The sequence below is a fragment of the Miscanthus floridulus genome, chromosome 1, assembly GCF_019320115.1.
Source record: "Miscanthus floridulus cultivar M001 chromosome 1, ASM1932011v1, whole genome shotgun sequence".
NCBI lineage: Eukaryota > Viridiplantae > Streptophyta > Magnoliopsida > Poales > Poaceae > Miscanthus > Miscanthus floridulus.
Window position 1 is genome coordinate 188,566,366 of NC_089580.1, and position 20,869 is coordinate 188,587,234.

General features: G+C 44.7%; 4 protein-coding genes across 5 annotated transcripts; 3 read left to right on the forward strand and 1 right to left on the reverse strand.

Moving 5' to 3' along the window:
* The first annotated feature begins 730 nt into the window (after positions 1-730).
* On the forward strand, positions 731-4,353 carry LOC136551552 (probable serine/threonine-protein kinase PBL3). The gene is made up of 6 exons (XM_066543091.1): positions 731-1,598; positions 2,158-2,516; positions 2,609-2,744; positions 2,839-2,975; positions 3,078-3,201; positions 3,697-4,353. Exons 1-6 carry the CDS (start codon positions 1,541-1,543, stop codon positions 4,185-4,187), a joined length of 1,305 nt encoding a protein of 434 aa, XP_066399188.1. The 5' UTR covers positions 731-1,540; the 3' UTR covers positions 4,188-4,353.
* A 121-nt stretch (positions 4,354-4,474) lies between these two features.
* LOC136551560 (uncharacterized) lies at positions 4,475-7,900 on the reverse strand. 2 transcript variants are annotated; one of them, XM_066543107.1, is made up of 10 exons: positions 7,520-7,900; positions 7,098-7,280; positions 6,670-6,839; positions 6,243-6,341; positions 5,965-6,033; positions 5,620-5,760; positions 5,311-5,400; positions 5,056-5,223; positions 4,894-4,969; positions 4,475-4,755 (listed from the first exon to the last, which is right to left on the reverse strand). In XM_066543107.1, the coding sequence occupies exons 1-10, from the start codon at positions 7,602-7,604 to the stop codon at positions 4,631-4,633; spliced, it is 1,206 nt and encodes a 401-aa protein (XP_066399204.1). In that variant the 5' UTR covers positions 7,605-7,900; the 3' UTR covers positions 4,475-4,630. The 2 variants fall into 2 exon arrangements, with proteins under 2 accessions (XP_066399204.1, XP_066399197.1); XM_066543100.1 differs by having other exon boundaries at positions 5,614-5,760.
* Positions 7,901-10,764: 2,864 nt separating this feature from the next.
* LOC136551572 (uncharacterized) lies at positions 10,765-11,694 on the forward strand. The gene has a single exon (XM_066543118.1). It carries the CDS (start codon positions 10,873-10,875, stop codon positions 11,245-11,247), a length of 375 nt encoding a protein of 124 aa, XP_066399215.1. The 5' UTR covers positions 10,765-10,872; the 3' UTR covers positions 11,248-11,694.
* A 3,909-nt stretch (positions 11,695-15,603) lies between these two features.
* LOC136506040 (uncharacterized) lies at positions 15,604-18,928 on the forward strand. The gene is made up of 3 exons (XM_066501170.1): positions 15,604-15,959; positions 16,122-16,424; positions 18,557-18,928. Exons 1-3 carry the CDS (start codon positions 15,942-15,944, stop codon positions 18,602-18,604), a joined length of 369 nt encoding a protein of 122 aa, XP_066357267.1. The 5' UTR covers positions 15,604-15,941; the 3' UTR covers positions 18,605-18,928.
* Positions 18,929-20,869: the final 1,941 nt, after the last annotated feature.

A 20,869-nucleotide genomic window follows, 5' to 3' on the forward strand; every position in this document is an offset into this window, starting at 1 on the left:
GTCGAATGATAAGCAATGTGAGCATCCACGTCGTTTTGGAGAAAAAAAAACAATTTGGGTTTGAGCATGACTTGAGTCCAAAACCACATATTTTTTATCCAATATCTATTAGGCCCTATTTGCTTGAACTTATGAGCTAGAATCTACAGTGTTTTTCTCTCACAACAAAACAGCTTCAGCCGACTGTGCCTTTAAGCCGTGCAACTGCAATCCACCACTACTCCGTATTGCCGAAAGGGCATATGCACAACAATCCTTTTTCTATGTTAGTCAACAACAGATTTTTTTTAAGTCCCTCTTATCAACTAAATTTTTCTCATACACTTACATTATCTTATAGCTATATTTACACTATCTTATTACTATATTTACAATGATTTCTTCAGTGTAATTTATTGAAAAGAGTGATGTAATTTGAGAATAACACAAATATATATCAAATTTTTCAAAAAAGATTTACAAATTATTTCTATGAATTTCAGACATAAAGAAATATATATCAAATTCTTCACAAATTAAAAAACAAAATCCACATAAGGAGCTGAGAGAGGAGAGATTATCGCAGGGTATTCCGTGCTCACATTTGTGTATCAGGCGGGGACAATGGCACCGACACGATTGCTCGCTCGACGCTGAAGCCAAGCAGCGAACGGCACGTATAGGGACGCATCGCAGGGTTGATAACAACCGCTAAATCAACCGGTTGTTCTCAAGGGTATATACGTAAATCTCCACGCCCGCCCAGAGCGCAGCGTGAGAGGGAGGGAAAAGCCAAAGAAGCCACCGCTTCCCTTTCGCAGCTTCCACACCTCACCGCCTGAGCTCGGCCGGTGGCGGGCTGGCTGCTTCCGTCCGTCCGTCCGCCGCTTTGCTTGCTTGCTCTGCCTCCCTCCAGCCAGCCAGCACCAAGTCAAGCGATCCGGTCGCACCCCGACTCGACCTCCCCGGCCGTGCGGTTCTCGGTGAGGGCTGGTTTGGCGGCGGCCTCGAGTTGACTCGAGGTGTGAGCTCAGACACCTACTGCGGCTCGGCGACGCCGTTCTGGCAACAGGGTTTCTTCCCTTCCTGTCAGGAGTGAGTGGGTCACTGGGCGGGGTTCTTCCACCAGCAAAAAAAGCAGCAGCTTGGATTCTTGCTAGGGGCGCACACGGTTGGTCAGAGGAGAAGCTGACCTGGTTGGGCGTCGAGATTTTGATTGACTTTTGAGGTGCCGGGGGTAGACTAGACAGGTTGCTTCTTGCACGCTGGTTTCTTGGCTCTCTGGCTACCGACCTTGCTGGTTTCCTCCCGAATTTAAGGCTGAGCTCCATCCAGGCCTTGCAAAGATTGGACTTTTGGGCACACTTGAGGTCTCTCTTCCTCTTGATTCCTTGCGTTACTGGCCTTCTCGCGCTGCGAGCCAAGGGAGGCCATCTTTTCCTGCTCGGTTCTGTCATGTAAACGGAAGATTGAGCTTATCTAGCTGGGGATCTTGAGGCTACAGAGTTTCTTGTTTGGGTGCACAGTGCATGGGCGGTGGGTGAATTGGTAGAGAGTAAAGATGGGGAATTGCATCGACACCACGGCGCGGGTGGATCACAGCATGAACAATGCTGCCTGTGAGTGCCCTGCTTCTCTCTCTAGAGTTATTTCGCTCTATATTTCGCTCTATATTTGTCCGGTTCTATTACCTATTTTGGTCTAGAGTTTTTGTTCTTAGCAGTTAGTTAGCACCTTCCTTTCTACGTTTGTTCCTCTTTGTTACTTCTGTCGGATAAGACAGGGATAGGGACATAGGGTTTAAAGGCAACAGTCGGAACACTTTCACAGGCATCATTTGCAAATCGGTACATTAGGCTTTATATTACTTTGATTTCATGTTAGCAAACGGAAGAGAGGTTATTATGAATCCAGTAGGAATTCTGTGACATATTTTTACTCCTTTGTATTGCAGTAGGTTCACAAATTTGGTAGAGCACCAGATAGGGAAGTACTTCCACTTGTCATCAGCCTGGAACACGTTTACTCTCAAATTGATAGCCTAATGAGTTTACAATACCAGATAACTTACTTAATTGTCGATATTTTGGTACCAGAATTCATGAGTATGACACCTTCATAATTGATATCAAGTTTTTCTCATTCGTATTTTTCCTTTGCTTCTTGTTGAGAGATCAGACCCATCAAAAGTGACCAGCAAGACAAGTTTGTCATCAGTCCCGTCCACAATTAAGAGCAACTCAACTCGTTCAACTTTGACTCTTCCATCAATGAGAGATCGAAGTGAGCTTCCTACTACTCGGACAGAAGGTGAAATCTTGTCATCTTCTAATTTGAAGGCATTCACGTTCAATGATCTGAAAAATGCAACCAAGAACTTCCGACCGGACAGTCTTCTTGGGGAAGGAGGGTTTGGACATGTCTACAAAGGTTGGATTGATGAACACACGCTTGCTCCTTCAAGGCCAGGGAGTGGTATGGTAGTTGCTGTGAAGAAGCTTAAACCAGAAGGTTTTCAAGGACACAAGGAATGGCTGGTAGGTTCGGAGCTCTTCTACATTTTCCCTACTCCTAGAACATTTGTCATTGTTCATCAATCGTGATTGTTCTTACTTTTTTGCTGCTGCAGACAGAGGTTGATTACCTTGGCCAACTTCACCACAAGAATCTTGTTAAGCTCATTGGCTATTGCTCAGATGGTGATAACCGGCTTCTGGTATATGAATTTATGCCCAAGGGAAGTTTGGAGAACCATCTGTTTAGAAGTATGTGTTTCATCTCTATGGCTCTGCTTTGGGAAGTCCCAGTTATAACTTTCTTGGTCATTCCCTTTAACAATGCAATATTTCTACTGTTTAGGAGGCGCTGATCCTTTGTCATGGGCAATAAGGCTCAAAGTTGCTATTGGAGCCGCTAGGGGCTTGTCATTTTTACATGATGCTGAAAACCAAGTCATATATCGCGATTTCAAGGCATCAAATATTCTGCTCGATTCAGTAAGCTTAATTAGGAATTCAAGACATCTAACTCTGATTGCCGACCATGTCTGTCTTGTTGAATGGTCCTTTATCTTGTGCTTTGTCCTTGTTTCAATGCAGGAATTCAACGCCAAACTTTCAGATTTTGGCTTGGCAAAAGCCGGTCCAACTGGGGATAAAACCCATGTATCCACACAAGTCATGGGTACTCATGGATATGCAGCTCCAGAGTACATTGCAACAGGTTAGATATTTTTTTCCTCGCATAATTATGAAATATTGGGGTAGTGTTGTGCATTATTCTGGTCTGTGGCTTCAGCTTCTAAAGGGTGATGTCAATAATAGGTCCTAGGACTGCAATAGCTAAAGACACTTAATTGTTTTATTTTCTACCTAAAGCACCTTAGGTGATACTGGGGTATAACAAAGGGGTGTTTGTTTAAGCTAAAAGAAATTATTGTGGGGTCCTGCCATCAAATAAGTGTATTTATATTTCTTTTTTATCTCAATTAAGTTGGAGCCAATTGCACTTGTTCAATTTTGTGCTTCAATTCCTTAAACGCTATGATACATCAGATTAGTCCTCATATAGTGAATGCTCCAGACTCCAGTCAACAAGATTAGTCCAGTCAACTTTGTTCGTAATAGTGGCAACATGTGGCATATTACTCTTGGATTTAGGTAATATACAGTGCTATTTCTGGATCTATTTAGTCTTATGTTGCTTGAATCTTTGCAGGCCGCCTCTCTGCAAAGGCAGATGTCTATAGCTTTGGGGTGGTGTTGCTTGAATTGCTCACTGGAAGAAGGGCCCTAGATAAATCAAAACCAGGCTTTGAGCAGAACCTAGTTGACTGGGCCAGACCTCACTTGGGCGACAAGCGCAGACTATACCGTATCATGGACACAAAGCTGGGAGGACAGTATCCAAAAAAAGGCGCAAATGCCATTGCAAGCATTGCCTTGCAATGCATTTGCGGTGATGCCAAGCTGCGGCCTCCTATGTCGCAGGTGTTGGAAGAGCTGGAACAGCTACAAGATGCCAAATATGGTTCACCATCACCATTAGTCGACATACGGAAAGCTTCACACGCCGCCCCAAAATCACCAATGAGCACCACCCCAAAATCGCCAATGAGAGTTCAACCTTCACCACGGCGCTCGCTTGGAACAGCAGCAGCAGCAGCAGCATCCCCATTGGCAGGATATCGCACTGCACAAGTGCACTAGAAGTGGACTTAGAGGGGCCACGCCCCTGTAGGTTGTATATTTGTGGGTTCAAGCAGTGAGCACTGAGCAGTGTTGTATCTTTTGCTTCTACTCATGTTTTGGAGATCGTGTATGACACGGGAATATGACCATGTCAACCCATGATAAGTTGTCTGGCCTGGTTCAATGGGTACTCATTATTGGCCTGTGTCGTGACTCTTCTGAAATTCCCCTACCTGGCATCTCTTTGTTTGCTGCAACGGAATTTCACAATTGAGTTGCACGGCTATCAATAGCAGAATAGGTGAATGTTGCAACCATACATCATTTTTTGTTCAAAATGACGTGAAAGTTGGTAGCAGGTAATGAGGTAACAGGTGCATTTAGCGTTTCTATTTTCATTTCTCAACAATAAACTCCTGAATCTCTACCTGAGGTAACAGGTTCATTCAGCGTATCTATTTTCATTTCTCAACAATAAACTCCTGAATCTCTATCCCAGTGTGACGGGCGCCGCCCTGTTTCCTCACCAAAACTTCATCACCGACTTTTAGCGAAGTCACAGGAATAGCGGTTCTTCCACTTGATCCTGCATGCATCAGACGATAGGTCACGAATAAGCTGATTGAAAGGAGACTCAATGTTGACTTGGTAAGCTATGCAAGCATTGGAGCGATAGTGAGCATTTATGGTCCAACAATTTTGAATTTGAACATAATGGGTTTACCTGTGTCGGGGGTGATAAGTGCAACTGTTTCTGCATTTTGTAGAAAAATGCTATACGTGTCATCTCCAGAGTTATCCTGCAGGAAACCAATCGGGCCATCAAATGGACATGTATATGGATAAACACATAACACTTACAGCAAAGAACACCCTTTCTATGTACCTTTGCTTCTACAAGGATGAGAGGCCTTGATTCAATCTTCACACGACCCACAATTGCAGTACGCCATAGCCCATTTTGATCGACCACGATGACTTCCTTTCCTGACCCCAACTCTGAGAGGTAGCTTGTCTTGCCACCAGGAACGGTGACATATGCATGTACAGGACCCTAAAAGTGGCGAATAGCACTCTTATAGGTCTAGGTCTGTTGCAATACACTAGATACATACGGCCATCCATTTTGTTTTAAACTTACTGCATTGACTCTGAAAGGCCTGCTTGCAATGTAGTTAGTCTCCAAGCATTCAGAATGAACAAGAAACATTCCTCTTGCATAGGATCCAACCTAAAAATAGGATGTCATAAGACTTTAGAGGCAGAATTGTATGCTTGTGTTGATAATAGTAACAAAGAAAATGCCATGTGTTGATACAGAGGTAGTAATGCAGAAAGGTAAATCCATGAGGGTGCATTGAACTGGTCCAACGTGGTGAGATATTTTAATAGTTTTATAACATTTTTTCTATGCGTAGCAACAGTGAAGAGGTGAGAGATATACACAAACCAGAAGGCCTTCGCCAGGTCGCATGATACTGCAAAGATCCACACAAACACGATCACCCATACCAACAACCTCAACCTTTGATACAGTAGCCTTTGTCAATGGTAATTGACTCTTTGCCTCGTTCCTTCTGTCAAAATAATCCTGAGTCATTAAAAGGGGAAGGAAAACAAATGTCTGGTGAATTGTACAATCAGATAAACAATAAGCAGTAGGAAGAAGTAGGCTCTTGTACACTTACATATAAATATAGTACAACAATGGTGTTCAATACTACAGGACCGTCATATACTAGCAGGGGTTTAGTAGTTAAGCACAAAGGACTTTGAAAGGAGTTGTGATAAATACCTTGAGCTTAATGATATCATCCATCTCATCTACTTTAAGTACAACTCCATCAAGCCCTTGCTCCAAGGCCTACAAAATGAGTGTCGGAACATGAAACGACCTCATGCAACATAAGCATCAGCATTTCAGCAGTACTTTTCAACGAACGAACAGTGTTTTCCTCTCACAGCATTTCCGCATAAGCCAAATTTCAGCGAAACGAACAGGGCCACAACAATATACCTACCAGCATTATATGCACGAGATGGTGTCATATGTTGAAATCTCTGGATAATTACCTCAAGAAAAACTTGTGCCTCAGTTGAGTTTGTTGAAACAGCCAATACAGTTCCTTTACATCCTTGGAATGCAGCAACTATATTTTCTGCCGGTATAACCTATGAAATGCATAAATAAAATACCATTTCAGAAGCTGCTGGTCAGAAGGTAGGTTTATGCAGTCATGTTCAGAAGCCCTTGGTCAAACAAGAATATATGTACACACAGACACACTCATTAGTCATTACAAACCTTTGATGAAATATAAAAAAGAAAACTAGAGTGTAGTGATGTGATAATCAATCTCAAGTCACTATGAAAATTCAAACATCATGTAAGCGATCTCTAATAATTTATTAGAACTTTGAAGTAACTTCCTTACTATGGAACAGGGGACCATTAAGATTTAAGAGTGGGTGCTTATGCTGCAATGTTCAGTTGTCTAACCTGCCAACCACCTCGAAAGTCTATGACAATGTTCTCGGCTTCGGCATTGTCTGGTTGTACAAGGTCAAGTTCACTGGGCGAAGAGACTTGTGAAATTACAGCAACCTTTTGGTTTTCCCCATTGAAAATCTCCGGGCCATCAATGAAGAGAGGATTGATGCGAGCAGTTGCTGAAAAATCAAATGAGAATACCAATGAGTCATGAAATTAGCAGAATCTAAAAAGTTTGCATGTTCCTTCCAGCATGACACCAGACATGTTTTCACTCTTCTTTTCTATGTGAAATTAGTCTGCATCGGCCTTTGGGATTTGTAAATTGTAACATTTGAATCAGGGATTCAAGCTATCTCAACGTTTATCTGAACCAGCAAAGGTTCACGTAATACAATCGGCGTGAAATAAAGGAAAGCATTGTTCTGAGTTCTGACATGACCAATCCTTGCCGAGATCTTTGGATCCGAAGAGGAAAGTGCTCCACCCCCTCTCCACGGCCGCCGTCATCACCTGCCGGCTCTCCGTCCACACCCAGACGGTCTTCTTCGGCTCCGCCGGCGCAGCAGCAGAAGCGCGCATCCTGACGGAAGTGCGGTGCGACGGAGCTGACGCGACCACTGCATCACGACACGAGAATCAAAATCCCAGCTCATATTCAGTAGATAGTACTAGGCATTGCAGTGCAGAAACCATCAGCAAAGTGACGGAACACGGATTATCGAGGGGGCAGAGACTGAATTGCCCGGAACGGAGTCGCGACTCGCGAGACACGGACCGGATTGAAGGACCTGCGATGCGTATGGCCGCTATGGGAGAGAGAATCCTACGAGAAAGAACGCGCGAGGAGAGGAGGTACCTGTTCTTTGGGTTTGAGGCGCGAGGAGGGAGGCGTGGGAGCACGCTAGGGCTTTGGCAGAGCCCAGGGAGGAGGATGCTGCCATTGTGATGACTGATTATCAGAGCTTTCTGCCGTCATCCTCGTCCGTCCGGAACCTCCTTCCTCCTCCAGTACTCCTACGGTCCTCAGTCCTCACTGCTATGAGCGCTACCGTGATAGAGAGCCATGTACGCTTGGAGGCCCACGTAGGACAAGATTAATTGGGCCAAAGGCCCAAGGATGGTGGAGCCGTGTTGGAGGCAGCCCTGCGACGAGGTTGTTCATCTCTTTTGTAATGCTTGCTCCGCCCGAGGACATTTGTATTTTGTATATGACCCCAACTCAATCAATAAAGGGTGTGGTGTTTCTAAAAAAACTCTCAGAATCAATTTATCCTTAAAAAAACTCTCACAACTATTTTTTTTAAGTTCCCAAAAAAATAACTATGTTTTTTTACCAATTATGTTATCGATAAATTGTGATTTTATCCTTAAGGCAGGTGATTTTATCATTTTTAAGTCAAAGTACCGATAAACACTTCATAATGCTTTATAAAAGCAAATTTTACCTCCGATAAATAAATAAATAAATTAGTTCATAAGATTTTTGAACAATGAAAATATCTCTAATTTTTTAAAATTTGAAGAAAATCCTAGAAATAGATTGAGGCATGACATCCAAAATAAAAAAGTGTAAATTATGAAAATATATCTTTTGGAAATTATATTTAGCTCTAAAAAATTTTCTAAAACATTATAATCAATGTATAAATTTGTTTTAATTTTTTTCACAACAAAAACATGGCATGCAAACATGAATGCCACATGCATTGCTTTTGAATTCATTCGTACTTGTTAACGCATTCAGATATTAAATACTCTGGTTTTAGAATTTTCCAAATTTTTGTGGATATTTTATCGTATTTATGGAGATAAATATAATTCTTGAAGCTTTTCGGAATAATTTACGAGCTATGCCTATTTTTTGGAATTATTATGTCCCAATTTATCTCAATTGTTTTTCTAAAAAAATAAACTTAGAGATATATTTTGTGGTTTTAAAACTAATATGATGTTTGCCATAATTTTTTAACTAAAAATAACAAAAGCACATTAAAAATCACTTCTAACCGGGGTAGGGAGGTGTTTAAATGGATTTTTGAAAGTTGAAGTGATTGTATGATTTTGGAATTTGAGAAGAAGATCTAGACTACAAGGACAGTTTAAGGGCTTGTTTGAAAGCAAGAAATTTATAGGATTTGCACAACAATCTATTGAAATAACGCATGAACACAAAAAAAAATCTCGTGTCCCAAATTCGGTCTAAATTGGCAAAAATGACTTTTTCCTTGTTGTGGCATGGATAGTGCGCTCAAGACAGCAGGTGGATTTTGTGGCCCATGGAATCTAGGGCTCTGATGTTTCATTTTTTATGGAGGGGCCAGGGCGGGTCTAAGGAGCCAAAAATGACTTTTTTCCTTGCCTTGGCATGGGGCGGTGCGCCTCGAGACAATTGATGGATTTTGTGGCCCATGGAATCCAGGGCTCCGAAGTTTTCCCTTTTTATGGAGGGGCCGGGGGTCCAGATTGTTGTTGTGTTCCAATGCGAAGTCCTTTGCAGTGCGTTGAGGGCCGGCGTTGACTAAGGCTCCGTTTGGCGCAACTTTTCCAGCAACTTCATGAGTTGTTTAAAGCTTTTTTTTGTGAAACAGGTACGTATTTTTAAACAACTTGACATGTGAAGCTCCTTAGAACATGTTAGATTGGCATGGGATGAAGCTGGAAATAGTTGTTTCTTTCATGCTTCAACACGCTTTGTGGGCTCCTTTGTACCATTCTATAAGAGCATGTTTTAAAAGAGCTCTATATGTAGGGTTGTTTTGTCAAACCGTTCATTAAACACAGTTTTATCTCTATTGATAGAGCTGCTCGTAAAGCTAAAAAAATCATTTCACTAGTGAAAAAGGAGCTATGAAACAAAATCTAAAGAAACAAGTTGCAATCACCTTAGAGAAAAGTATACTAGTCCCAAAAACAAATCTGCTGCCTGCTGGCCATCTGCTTGGGCGTTAGCCTTACGAAGAAACAGTACACAGCAACGGAAAGGGACTGATCCGTCAGCTGCGCCCGTACTTTCACACGCATAGAGAGTCAGAGTTGGTGATGGCTCCTGCTGCTGCCTGCAAGCACGATAAGGATCCGGGCGGCGCGCGCGAAACTTCCGTTGGGCTGGACCGTTGCCTACCACGACGTGTTCCCCGCGCGGCACTAGCCCCGCGTACGGCGCCACCACAGGTCCACAGCCGCAGCGGCCGCTTCCGCGCCGTGTCAGGCGCAGTCGTCACCACGGTTCGGCCACTCGGTGGCGCGCGCGCCGCCACCCAACAAGCCGCGTGGATGGAACCGAGCGGAGCGCACGTCTCTGTCTGTCTCGGCGTCGCACACGCTAATGGCCGGGCGGTGCTTTTCTACGGCCAAGCAGCCGATGGAGTCATGGAGATGAGTCAGGCAGCGTACAAATTGTTAGTACACGTGAGAGAGAGTGTGAGACACACACACACTCGATGAGGGCACGAGCCGACGGGCCAAGTCAGACGGAGACGGGCAAGCCCCCAGCCCCCAGCCCCCAGCACCAGGGAGCGAGACAGCGGAACGGAGTGGCAGACACGGAGACGTGGTCCCGTTCAGGAAATACGCCGCGGCCTGTCCTTTTCCACGATCTCTTGCTCAGCAATCAGCATGGCCAGGTCCAACCAGTACCCAACGGCTATCCCAAGACAAAGCTAGCATCCAATGGAGGTAGCACTTTTCATATAAACCCTCTACTTTCCGAGAATCAGATAGTTACAAGTTACTTCCTCCGTCCACGATAGATTGCGTGCCAACAAAAGTGGTTCACGTTTGATCAAATTTACGGTGAATACTGTTCACATTTACGGCTCCAGAATAATTTATTATAAAAATATATTTCGTAATCAATCTAATAATACTTATTTGATACCATAAATATTAATATTTTTTATCTATAATTAATCGAACTTAGAATACTAAACCATGACATTGTGCCAGAATTACATTCTCTCCTGGACGGAGCGAGTACAACTAAACCACTCGTGCACATGCATACATTGGGTGATTACCGTAGATACTAGGTCCTGTTCTGTAAAATCTCCCCAACGGTTCGTTCAACCTCCCCGCCGTCTCATATAAACGAGTTCGCTCCATCCAATCCTTTCTGCATTTGCACACCCACCCAGAAGAGACCCAAGAAACATTTCAGCTGCCACGCCACGCGGAAACCATCCCGAGGAGCAGCAGAAAGGCGCCGTCGCCATGGCCGGCTGCTGCGTCTTCCTCCGGTGGCCGTCCGCCTCTCCGCCCCGCATCGGCTACCGCTCCCTCGACGCCGCGGTAGCCGACGACGACGCGGCGGGGGCCCCGCCGTCGCCGGCCACGGTGACGGTCCTGGTCGGGAAGGAGCGGCGGGCGTTCGCGGTGGACCGCCTCGTGCTCGACTCCTACCCGTTCCGGCTGCTCCTGGAGACGGTGGCGCGCAAGGAGGAGCGCGGGGGCGGCGCCATGTTCGTCGACGTCGACGCCATCCTCTTCGAGCACATCCTCTGGCTCGCCTGCGACGCCCGGTCCGTCTCCCAGATCCTGCACCTCGACCTCAAGGAGATCATCGACTTCTACGCCCAGGACGCGTGATTGATTGATCCTCTGCTCCGGCTCCGGCATGCCCGAGCCCAACTCCTCCCTGGATGCAGCGGCTCCGTCGTCCGCGTTTCTTTCATCAGAATTCTTTTTTTTTTGGTTTCGTTCTTCTTCGTCTTATGCTAACGTGCATATTGATGGACGTCTCTTACAATGATACTGTTGGAAATACTGAAGTGAAGTATAAACACATGGCTGATAGCCATTTCTGACGGCATTTCAGTTCTTTGGATAGCAGTACTTGCCTACTTGGTCCTTGTGAAGTTTGGTCATCAGCTTCTTTAACTCTGTTTCTCCTTCGTTTCTGAATTCTTTACCATTTACAACAAGACGTCGTTAAACACGCAACACAATTAGAATTTAGGAGGTTGGAGTTCGGTTCTCGTCATTTTCACTCAATTCGGTGTTAAAAAATGGAGTACATGTACATAGAGAAGGCGTTGTAAGTTTGCTCACAAGCTGTACACAATATTATAGGCATCGGCTACTGTCTGAAACTCTGAACATGACGTCCACCAACTCAGAACTCTTGACCATTTCGTTCTCACTATGTGGTGATCCACCTGTCGACTACCTGACAAAGAAATTGCAGAGAAATTGAGACGTCCCGGCATTACTGTGGGACTGACGAGAGGAAAACAATGGGGTTGTTCCTTCTAGGCAATAGCATCCTTTTGTGTATACACCGGACACCAGCTATCCGATTATGTATTGGCATCAAGTCAAATTATCCTCGTCGTGTCGTAAATCTCTTACAACTAAAAAGAAAAGTGTGGATAATTTTTGGTGTAATATTTGTTTTGGTTCGTCCGTCTACCCACGTCTACGATTTCATGACATCTCCCGCATGTTGTGTCCTTTGGTAAAATTCTCCTTGATTGAATATTGTCTGTCATGTGATAGAGGAATCACGACAAAATAGGAAGTTAAAAATTATTGTGATATCTATATACACATTATGTTTGCATGCACCAGCATATATGGCAACGAGTAAAAGGAAAGAGAATTAACACAAAAGAAAGAGAATTAAGACTAAAGGAACCTCTTTGTATTTCTGAGAACCTTGTCAAATCTGTCTATATTTAATTACTTCCCCTCTTTGCATTTGCAAAAGGAACAGTTTTTTCCTCCTTTCATTTGGTTTCACGCTCACGTGTTCCATTGCCCTCGCTTGTTGTTTCTTGCTGAAATTGCCCTTGGGTCTGTTCATTTTAAATTATTTTCCCATATTCTAATTAAACTACAAAATTTTGAATTAGAATACGAGATAAGACATGCAAATAGATATTTCAAAACTACCTGTAGAGTCCAAAGAACTTAATAAATAAATCTTTCTAGAGGCAATGCAAATTCTCTCTAATCTTTCATTTGGTGTAGTTAGTGTTATCATAGTACCCGCATGTATTTATGGGAAATAAATCATAGACAAAACGTGGACACTTTTTAGTGCGACATTTCAACATGAGTCTATCGTCCTGCCAATATCCTTGAGTCAGATCACATAAAGGATGAGAGTCCCTGTATGAGATTGCTCACAAGAGACTCAAACTTATATCTGATCATGGTAATATTGAATTGCTTTGCATCAAAAGCATCGACAATGATAAACGGGGACATAGGTTTTAGTCTGCATAATGGAGGAAAACTCAATCTTAGCCTTCTCAGTAGCTTTTCTGAGCCTTTACAGTGCTAACTTATCCTTACTCAGACAGTCAAGAGATGCACTATAAAATTATGCACCACTAAGAAAAGTGTCACCATTGGTTGCCTTGACCTGGAAAATGTGTCGAAATTAAGAATTACAACACCTAATTCAACATCTTAGAACAGACACTCAAGTGGATACCTTATTCTACAATATATGTCTGTGTGGAATAGTCCTAAAGCCACACATATTTATACGGTGAGTATAACATACTTTGTTTTAAAATTTTATGAGAGATTTTTTAAGACACGCAGTATTATTCATGTGACAGACATTAATATTTACATATATACTCGAACCTGTGTGTACAGGATTGTACGGAGATGCAGCGGAACTTATTCATGAATTTATTGACGCATGAAAGAAATAGATATCGGAGAATTCTTTCTGCCGATATAAAATATTATCTTAGTCATATCACGAAAAAGTCTATACAGTAGAGTTTGTGAGCCTGCGACGCCGTGCTCTCCGTGACTGGGTTAATTTCACGAACTTTGTTTTTTAAATTAAATGTCACTTTAACGTCGGTATTTAATTTAACAGTATTGTTATCTTATCGTGCGATCCGTGTGTTTTTAGTACAAAAGATTTAGTTATCCCGTAGCAACGTACGGGCACACTGCCTAGTAATTCAAGATAGAAGAAATGTCAGAGATACACTAACGCTTGCTTGTTTCGTTGGTAATCTTCAGATTTATGCCATTTTGTTATTTGTACCCCAATTGATTTTTTCTTAATAATAATAAAAATAAATAAATTAGATTTTTATTCTGCAAGATTCTTTCCCACTTAGACTGTTTGAAACAATAGATTTTTTTTTCTAAACTGTATTTTTTCTGTGAATTGAACTAATTGCCGTTCTCGGTCGATGGTGCTTGTGGCCGCTACGTGCTCAATCAACCAAGTGCTTCCATGCCCTACTTGGTCAATCATTGACAGCATCAGTAAAAAAAAGGCGCCCTACCTGTCATTGTCACCCGTGTGCATTTCACACCTATATTAGCACTTGCAAGTTGCAAGCAAAAAACAACGACTAGCCCAAATGATCAATGTTTCAAAGATCAGGTTGTCACAACTCACAACTGGGCTACTAGTTGAGGCCCAAACACAGGGCTGCTGCTGTTTCCTAGGTGGCTAAGGCCCCGTTTAGGCCCAAACACAGGGCTGCTGCTGCAGCTTTTGGAAGAGGAGGCATCATAATCAGCATCAGCAGTTTATCATTGGAGTGGTACCAACCAAAGCAGTTTTCTGCACAAAAGAATGTTGCTTGTAGTAACCAATCCAAACTTTTCCTAACTACCCAACTGGTTGAGAGTTGAGACGCAGCTTCAGTTGATCAACCAGCCAATTTTGTTTGTACCGGTTCATTGCACAACTGCCAACTCTTGTTCAAAAATCCTTTTTTTTGTGTGTGTATATCGCTACTTATCAAAACTGTACCTGTGATTTGATAAAAAACTGTACCTGTGATGTCTGATGTCTATGATTGCATCAGGTAGAACATATAGTTTTGTTTGTAGTGCAGCATATTTTGTTCTCAACCAACAACAGCTGCATACAAATTATTGTGACATATATGAAAGAAAAGGAAGGTACAAAAGTCTAGTGCCATTGAACCGAAACTCTGAAAGTCTGAACTGTAAAGTCTGCTACGTACACGGTCACAGGTGTCCACCACACTCTTGCACGCCAGCCTACTCGAATACACATTCCGTATGCGTATCCGAAGGAAGGTACAAAAGTCTAGTGCCATTGAACCGAAACTCTGAAAGTCTGAACTGTAAAGTCTGCTACGTACACGGTCACAGGTGTCCACCACACTCTTGCACGCCAGCCTACTCGAATACACATTCCGTATGCGTATCCGGGAAATTAATACGACGAAAACCTTTGCCAACGTGTTTAGGCGTACTTTTTTAGCCAACGAACATTATTTTTCTCTCACAACAAATCAGCTAATAGTATTTTCAGCCATGACTTATCAGCCAAGCGAACCGGACAAATCACGAATGAATTAATGATCGTAGTATGATAGGAACGCTGGCAGTTGGCACCAACAACACGATGGATTAGAGGCTCTGAGAACTTTGGCAGCTATCTGAACCTCTGAAACCCCTGCGTCAGCGTCGACATGCTTCACGGGAAGATGGATCGATCACCTGAAAGAAATGCAAGGGAAGATGAAGGAACTCACGCTGCCTGTCGCCTTCCATGGGCAACAATGGCAAGCGCCCTGTTCGTTTAGCTTATAAGCCATGCTTTTTTAGTCAACGAATAGTATTTTTCTCACACAATAAATCAAGCAGCTTATCAGCGGATCGAGGACGGTTAGGCCGGGCGGGCGATCCACCGAATTGTCTCTCCTTTTCGGGGCACGGCCGAGCTGGCCACACGGAGTCACAGCAGATTTTTCCTGCCGACCAATCACCATCCTGTGCTCCCGAAAAGGCCGCTCGCAGTTGCAGAGAGGAGGCAAAAGCCCTGTGAAGCCATGGCCTGATGGCCAGGAGCCCAGGACGGACCGGGTGAGTCACCGCTCACGGGTCGGTGGGCCCAGATCAGCAGGCAATCATCAATGCAGTGCTAGCTCCACCACAGCACAGCAGTCACCAGCTGTGGCCGCCCGCCTCCGCGGACGCAACGGGCAGTCAGAGCAACGGATCGAAGAGCGAGCTTTGCAGGAAGATTAGCGGCTAAGGCTACAGTGGGCACCCACTGTTAGCTCCAAACCAGCTGGATTAGCATTTTCTTTGCCGTTTATCCCGATCCTATATAGTGCGGAGGTCGTCCTCTCCCTCCTCTGCTCTCGTCTCCACACCGTGCGATAGCTGCTGCCCGTGCCTCTCGAAGAAGACAAGTCCAACACTGTTGCTGCGTGACTGCCGAATTTGCTCCACAGCTTCATCCGACACGCGCGGACCCAGCAAGACAAGAACGCGAACGAGAGACACAGAGAGACAGAGGAGGGATCATCCATCCATCCATGGAGAACCTTAAGGAGGTAAGAGCTACCGATCTCGGCCTCCCTGAATCCTTTCTTGCTTCCTCCCTGGTTTCCTCTTCTCGAGGAGCTTGCTCGGCCTCGGATTCCTGCTGCGAGCGATCCGTGTCCGTGCATGTGTTCGGCTCGCCCTTCTCACACCGTGCGTGTTGGTGCGTGCAGCAGCGGGGCCACGACGCGGCGGGCGCCAACAACGCCTGGATGACGGTGCCGGCGTTCGGGGACTGGGACATGAAGAACGGCGCGCTGCCGGACTACTCCATGGACTTCTCCAAGATCCGCGAGATGCGCAAGCAGAACAAGAAGGAGCTCTCCCGCGCCAGCCTCGGCGGCGACGACGACCTCCTCGCCCACGCCCAGGCCCAGAAGCCGCAGGCCAACAACGCCCAGCCCAAGGTCGGCCGCCCCCGCCCCGCCGACGACCGCCGCCGCCGCCCGCTCCACGCCCGCGACCACTCCCCAACGGTAAACTTCCGTTTCGTGTCCCGCTCCGTTCCAGAATCACTAAACGAACTTGAGGCATCTTTTCTTTCTTTTTTTGGGTGGAAATTCAGCATATTACATCTCGATTCGTCTGATTTTAATTGAATTTTATAAGCGCGGGGTAATAATTAGTGTCGAGGATTGAACTTGTTAATTGTGAGTGACTGCAGTACAAAAGTATAAACTTAAATAAACTAAACTAGTCCGGACTCCGGACGAGCCAGATTAGCAAAGCTGACAGTGGACAAAAAAATTGCAACCGGCGAAACCAGTTTTTTGGAATGTAGCATTACCACTACCACACATAGTAAAGTCACCTCACCACTTCAGTAGGCAGCATCGCTGCAGTCTGTAGAAGCTCGATTTCCTACCGCTGTCCTAAACAGATTCCTGAAATGGCATAATGGTTCTGTTGGTTTAGTTTAGAAATGGAGCCTATAGTCAGGCTTCGTTTAGTTCGCGAGAAAATTTTTTGATGTCACGTCGGATGTTTCGGGAATGTCGGAGGGAATTTTCGGATACTAATAAAAAAACTAATTACATAGCTCGCCTGGAAACTACGAGACGAATTTATTAAGCCTAATTAATCCATCATTAGCGCATGGTAGTTACTGTAGCACTTATGGCTAATCATGAACTAATTAGTCTTAAAACATTCGTCTCGCGATTTCCAACCAAACTGTGCAATTAGTTTTTTTCGTCTATATTTAATACTCCATACATATGCCGCAAGATTCGATGTGATAGTTTGGGATGAAAATTTTTGGAACTAAACCAGGCCTCAATAGCAGCCGCGTGAGATTTCAGGGTCAAGCTCGTATTCCAAAGCACGGGTAATTTTTCATGGACGGTGGAACTGACCATGTGGTAGTGCTTGGAACTGGTAATACTAGTAGGGATGACCTTTTGTTCCATAATCTGAGGACAGAATAAGAAGATAATGTAATCCTAAGGGCTTATTACTGCAGCTCCCTCATAATTCCTCAAATGCATATGCTGTAAATTATAATAAGGTGTAGACACGAGCAGTGTGCGTTAAAAATCTGGATCGCCTTCTGAATGCAAGGTTTAGACGAATAATATATTTGAATGGTGCAAAATCCCCTTCCCATTTAGAATGAACTATTATTAGTTCTACTGAAATATGGTTCAACAAGTTAGATGATAGTTTCATCATGAGTCCTTTCTGCTGCCCGAATTGGGATCAGAGTCCTTTCTACTGAAATATGGTTCAACAAGTTAGATGATAAGGTTGTCCAGTAAATGGACGCGTCAAGCCAACAACCCCACCTATGCCTACTTCATGCGTTATATTCTTTGTCATAACTGATCGGCAAGGACGAATCTTCTCATTTTCTGGCCATGTTTAGTTGCCTGCGATTCCAGAATTTAGCACTATGCAAAAAGAAGATTTCCCGTCACATCAAACTTGCGGTATATGCATGGAGTACTAAATATTGACGAAATCAAAAATTAATTGCACAGTTTGGTTGTACTTTGCGAGACGAACGTTTTGAGCCTAATTAGTCAATAATTGAATAATTATTATCAAATAAAAACAAAACGCTACAGTGTGCTACGGTACTAAACAGTGAATCGGGCGGCGGTGATCCGGGGCAACTAAACGTGGCCTTAATCATATTGTCCATATCTACATGCTTTTAGAAAGCTGCGCAGATGTATTGATGTGCCCTTGTCCATAGAGGAATCTTAAGGAAACTAATGATGGGTTTAGCCAGTTGAGGGGATAAGCAACTCTCAGGTTGTAGCTGTGATAAATAGCAAAATGATTGAAGAAGCATCAAACCAAGACTTAATTGCCAACAACCTAGAACATTTTGCAGCAGTTTATTGGCATCTTCATAATGTTTTTCTTACATTGTTGTTTGTGATGATGGAGAATCACAATCCAATTTCTGCCACACTCACGAGTGCATTTGCGGTACATCAGATATGGAATTGTATGATTTAACTGAACCTCAAACAATTGCACGCTAACCTCAATTGTGTGCGCATGTTGTCTACTTCACTATGCACCAGACATTTTATTGCGTATAAGCATAACCTTGATCCATGTATGTGGTTTGTTCCTAATCAGAAATTTGTTGATTCAGGGAGGGAAGAAGTTCCTGAGCTACTTCCAGTGTTGTATCAAGGCCTGAAGAGGAGCTGCTGCACTGCTGCCTGTGCCTTTGTTTTGTCGCAGCAGAACACTTGCGACTTGTGAGCAATCAGGTCTCGGTATTGTCAAGTATCCAAAAATGTGTAGTATATTTGTCCTGATGATCACTCGTTGGACTTGTCAGGCTGTCACCTGTATGAAGAACAAACCAGTTTATGGGGTAAACAAAGGTCTCTTTGTACACATCACCATCGATTTGTTTGTGATTGGTGGTAAAATGTTACCCTATAATCATTATATTGGATGGGAAATTTGCACCAGCTCCGTCTTTTTGTTTGATCAAGGGGCATGGTTCGTTTCAATTGGCTTTTGCAATTATGATGGGAAAATACGGAAAGAATAAATGACTCCTCGCACATTTTTTTTATAAGAGCGCACACATATGTTTTCATAAATATAAAAGAAGCAGTACAAATCTACCTTAAGGTAAGGATAAGAAGCCCAGATACAACGCATCACTTGTACCGCAACATTAATTTACCTTGGGAGATGCTAGAGCCGGATGTTCGGACAGACACCCGCGCATGCACCTCGTGTCGCGTGCATCTCCGTTTCCCGTGACCGCATCGCTCGGATGCCTCGTCCTGTCTGGACCACCCCCTCGAACATAGGGACTGCACGCTTCCGTTCCGCTTCCCGCACTGCACCCCGCTCCATATCACGCATGTGGGGACTGCACGCGCCTGTTCCGTATCGCACTCACATCCCTACCTGTGGAAGTGTGTCGTGTGACTCTAGCCGTCCCATTCAACGCTTGAAACATGAAAACACTTACAACACACAAAAAAACATTGCTGCAACATATGTCTGAAGCAGATGGAACATTTGGAACAAACACGTGCAACATCTGTGTGAAACATATTATCGGTGTTTCGAATAAACACCAACTAGTAAATTCATATTTGTTGCGCGTTAGGTCCGGATGGTGTGTTAAAAGACACAAGGTTTATACTGGTTTAGGCAAAATGTCCCTACGTTCAGTTTGCTGCTGCTCGTGTTATTAGCACTAAAAAGATTCGTAGTAGGAGGTACAAACGATCGAGAGAGGGACAGGTCCCAAGTCTCTGATGAAAAGGTTGAACGGGCGCTTAGAGCTTGGATGCTGCTTAGTTGTGCCGTGTGATGTATAGGATTGATCCATCTCCTTAGTGGGGTGTCCTACCCTTCTTTTTATAGACTAAGGGAGAGCAGGAATTATAGATGAGAGAAAGAGAAAAAACTAGAGGTAGAGAAGGTCCTTCGAAGGTACCGGGTCTTCCTTTTCCCTCGAGCCTGCCCTGCTGACATGGCAGATGGTGCGAGGGATAGTACGTTCGCTAATCCTGATAGGGCCGTGCTCTTGCTTCGTTCAGCAAGTGGTCACGTCCCATCCTACTCTGGCGGACGGTGCGGCGTTCTAGGGTGCCGAGCCGTGACCCTACGGGGAGCAGACGGGGAAGTGACCATACGTCCGTTACTGTAGATGATGTGAGTTCCAACCTGGATTATAGTGGTTGTCGTATGCTTATGTCAGGATCCACGTCCGAGGGCTGATGGCGGCGCCCACAACACTATAAGACAGAAGTCGACGCCTACAACACTATTCGAGCTCTGTCATGCCTGGAAGGGCTAAAAGCGCCCGTCCCGTCATATCCTGACGGTACTTACCCGCAGACGTGTAGAGTATGGTCCTCGGTAATACGGTTGACTTGAGTGTCCTGTCTTACCCAGTGCTCGTCATTATGAAGGAGCAGGGTGTAGATGTTGGGCGAGGTGGAGCCAGCCCCAGGACGTCGGGCGAGGCAGAGCCTGTCCAAGGACATCAGGCGAGGCGGAGCCAGCCCTTGGACGTCGGGTAAGGCAGAGCCTACCCTTGGACATCGGGCGAGAGCCTACCCTCGGTCGTCGAGCGAGGCGAAGCCAGCCCTCGGAGGTCGGGGCGAGGCGAAGCCTGCCCTCAGACATCGGACGAGGCGAAGTCTGCCCCCAGACATCGAGCGAGGCGGAGTCTAGCCTTCGGGGGTTGAGCGAGGCGGAGCCAACCTTCGGTCGTTTAGGCAAGAAATGTAGTTGCGTTCTTGTCCGTTCGGAAGCATCAACATTTGATGGCTATTAGCTCCTCCTCTTTAGGTATCCCAGTATTTGGTCCCCGATAGTAGCCCCTGAGCTCCCGGGTGATTCGGGTAGAATCGCCCGGGGGGTGATTTGACTTGCCAGAGTGTGCGCGCGAGCACACCCGCTGGGTGTAGCCCCTGGGTGATTCAGA

Bases quoted from the DNA above. Each gene is read 5' to 3' on its own strand.
- LOC136551552 (XM_066543091.1), top strand. From the start codon at position 1,541: ATGGGGAATTGCATCGACACCACGGCGCGGGTGGATCACAGCATGAAC. The intron at 1,599-2,157 runs GTGAGTGCCCTG...TTGAGAGATCAG, and splicing joins CAGCATGAACAATGCTGCCT to ACCCATCAAAAGTGACCAGC. The intron at 2,745-2,838 runs GTATGTGTTTCA...TCTACTGTTTAG, and splicing joins GGAGAACCATCTGTTTAGAA to GAGGCGCTGATCCTTTGTCA.
- LOC136551560 (XM_066543100.1), bottom strand. From the start codon at position 7,604: ATGGCAGCATCCTCCTCCCTGGGCTCTGCCAAAGCCCTAGCGTGCTCC. The intron at 7,281-7,519 runs GTACCTCCTCTC...GTCGTGATGCAG, and splicing joins GCCTCAAACCCAAAGAACAG to TGGTCGCGTCAGCTCCGTCG. The intron at 6,342-6,669 runs GTTAGACAACTG...TGCATTTCATAG, and splicing joins ACTTTCGAGGTGGTTGGCAG to GTTATACCGGCAGAAAATAT.
- LOC136551572 (XM_066543118.1), top strand. From the start codon at position 10,873: ATGGCCGGCTGCTGCGTCTTCCTCCGGTGGCCGTCCGCCTCTCCGCCC.
- LOC136506040 (XM_066501170.1), top strand. The intron at 16,425-18,556 runs GTAAACTTCCGT...TTGTTGATTCAG, and splicing joins CCCGCGACCACTCCCCAACG to GGAGGGAAGAAGTTCCTGAG.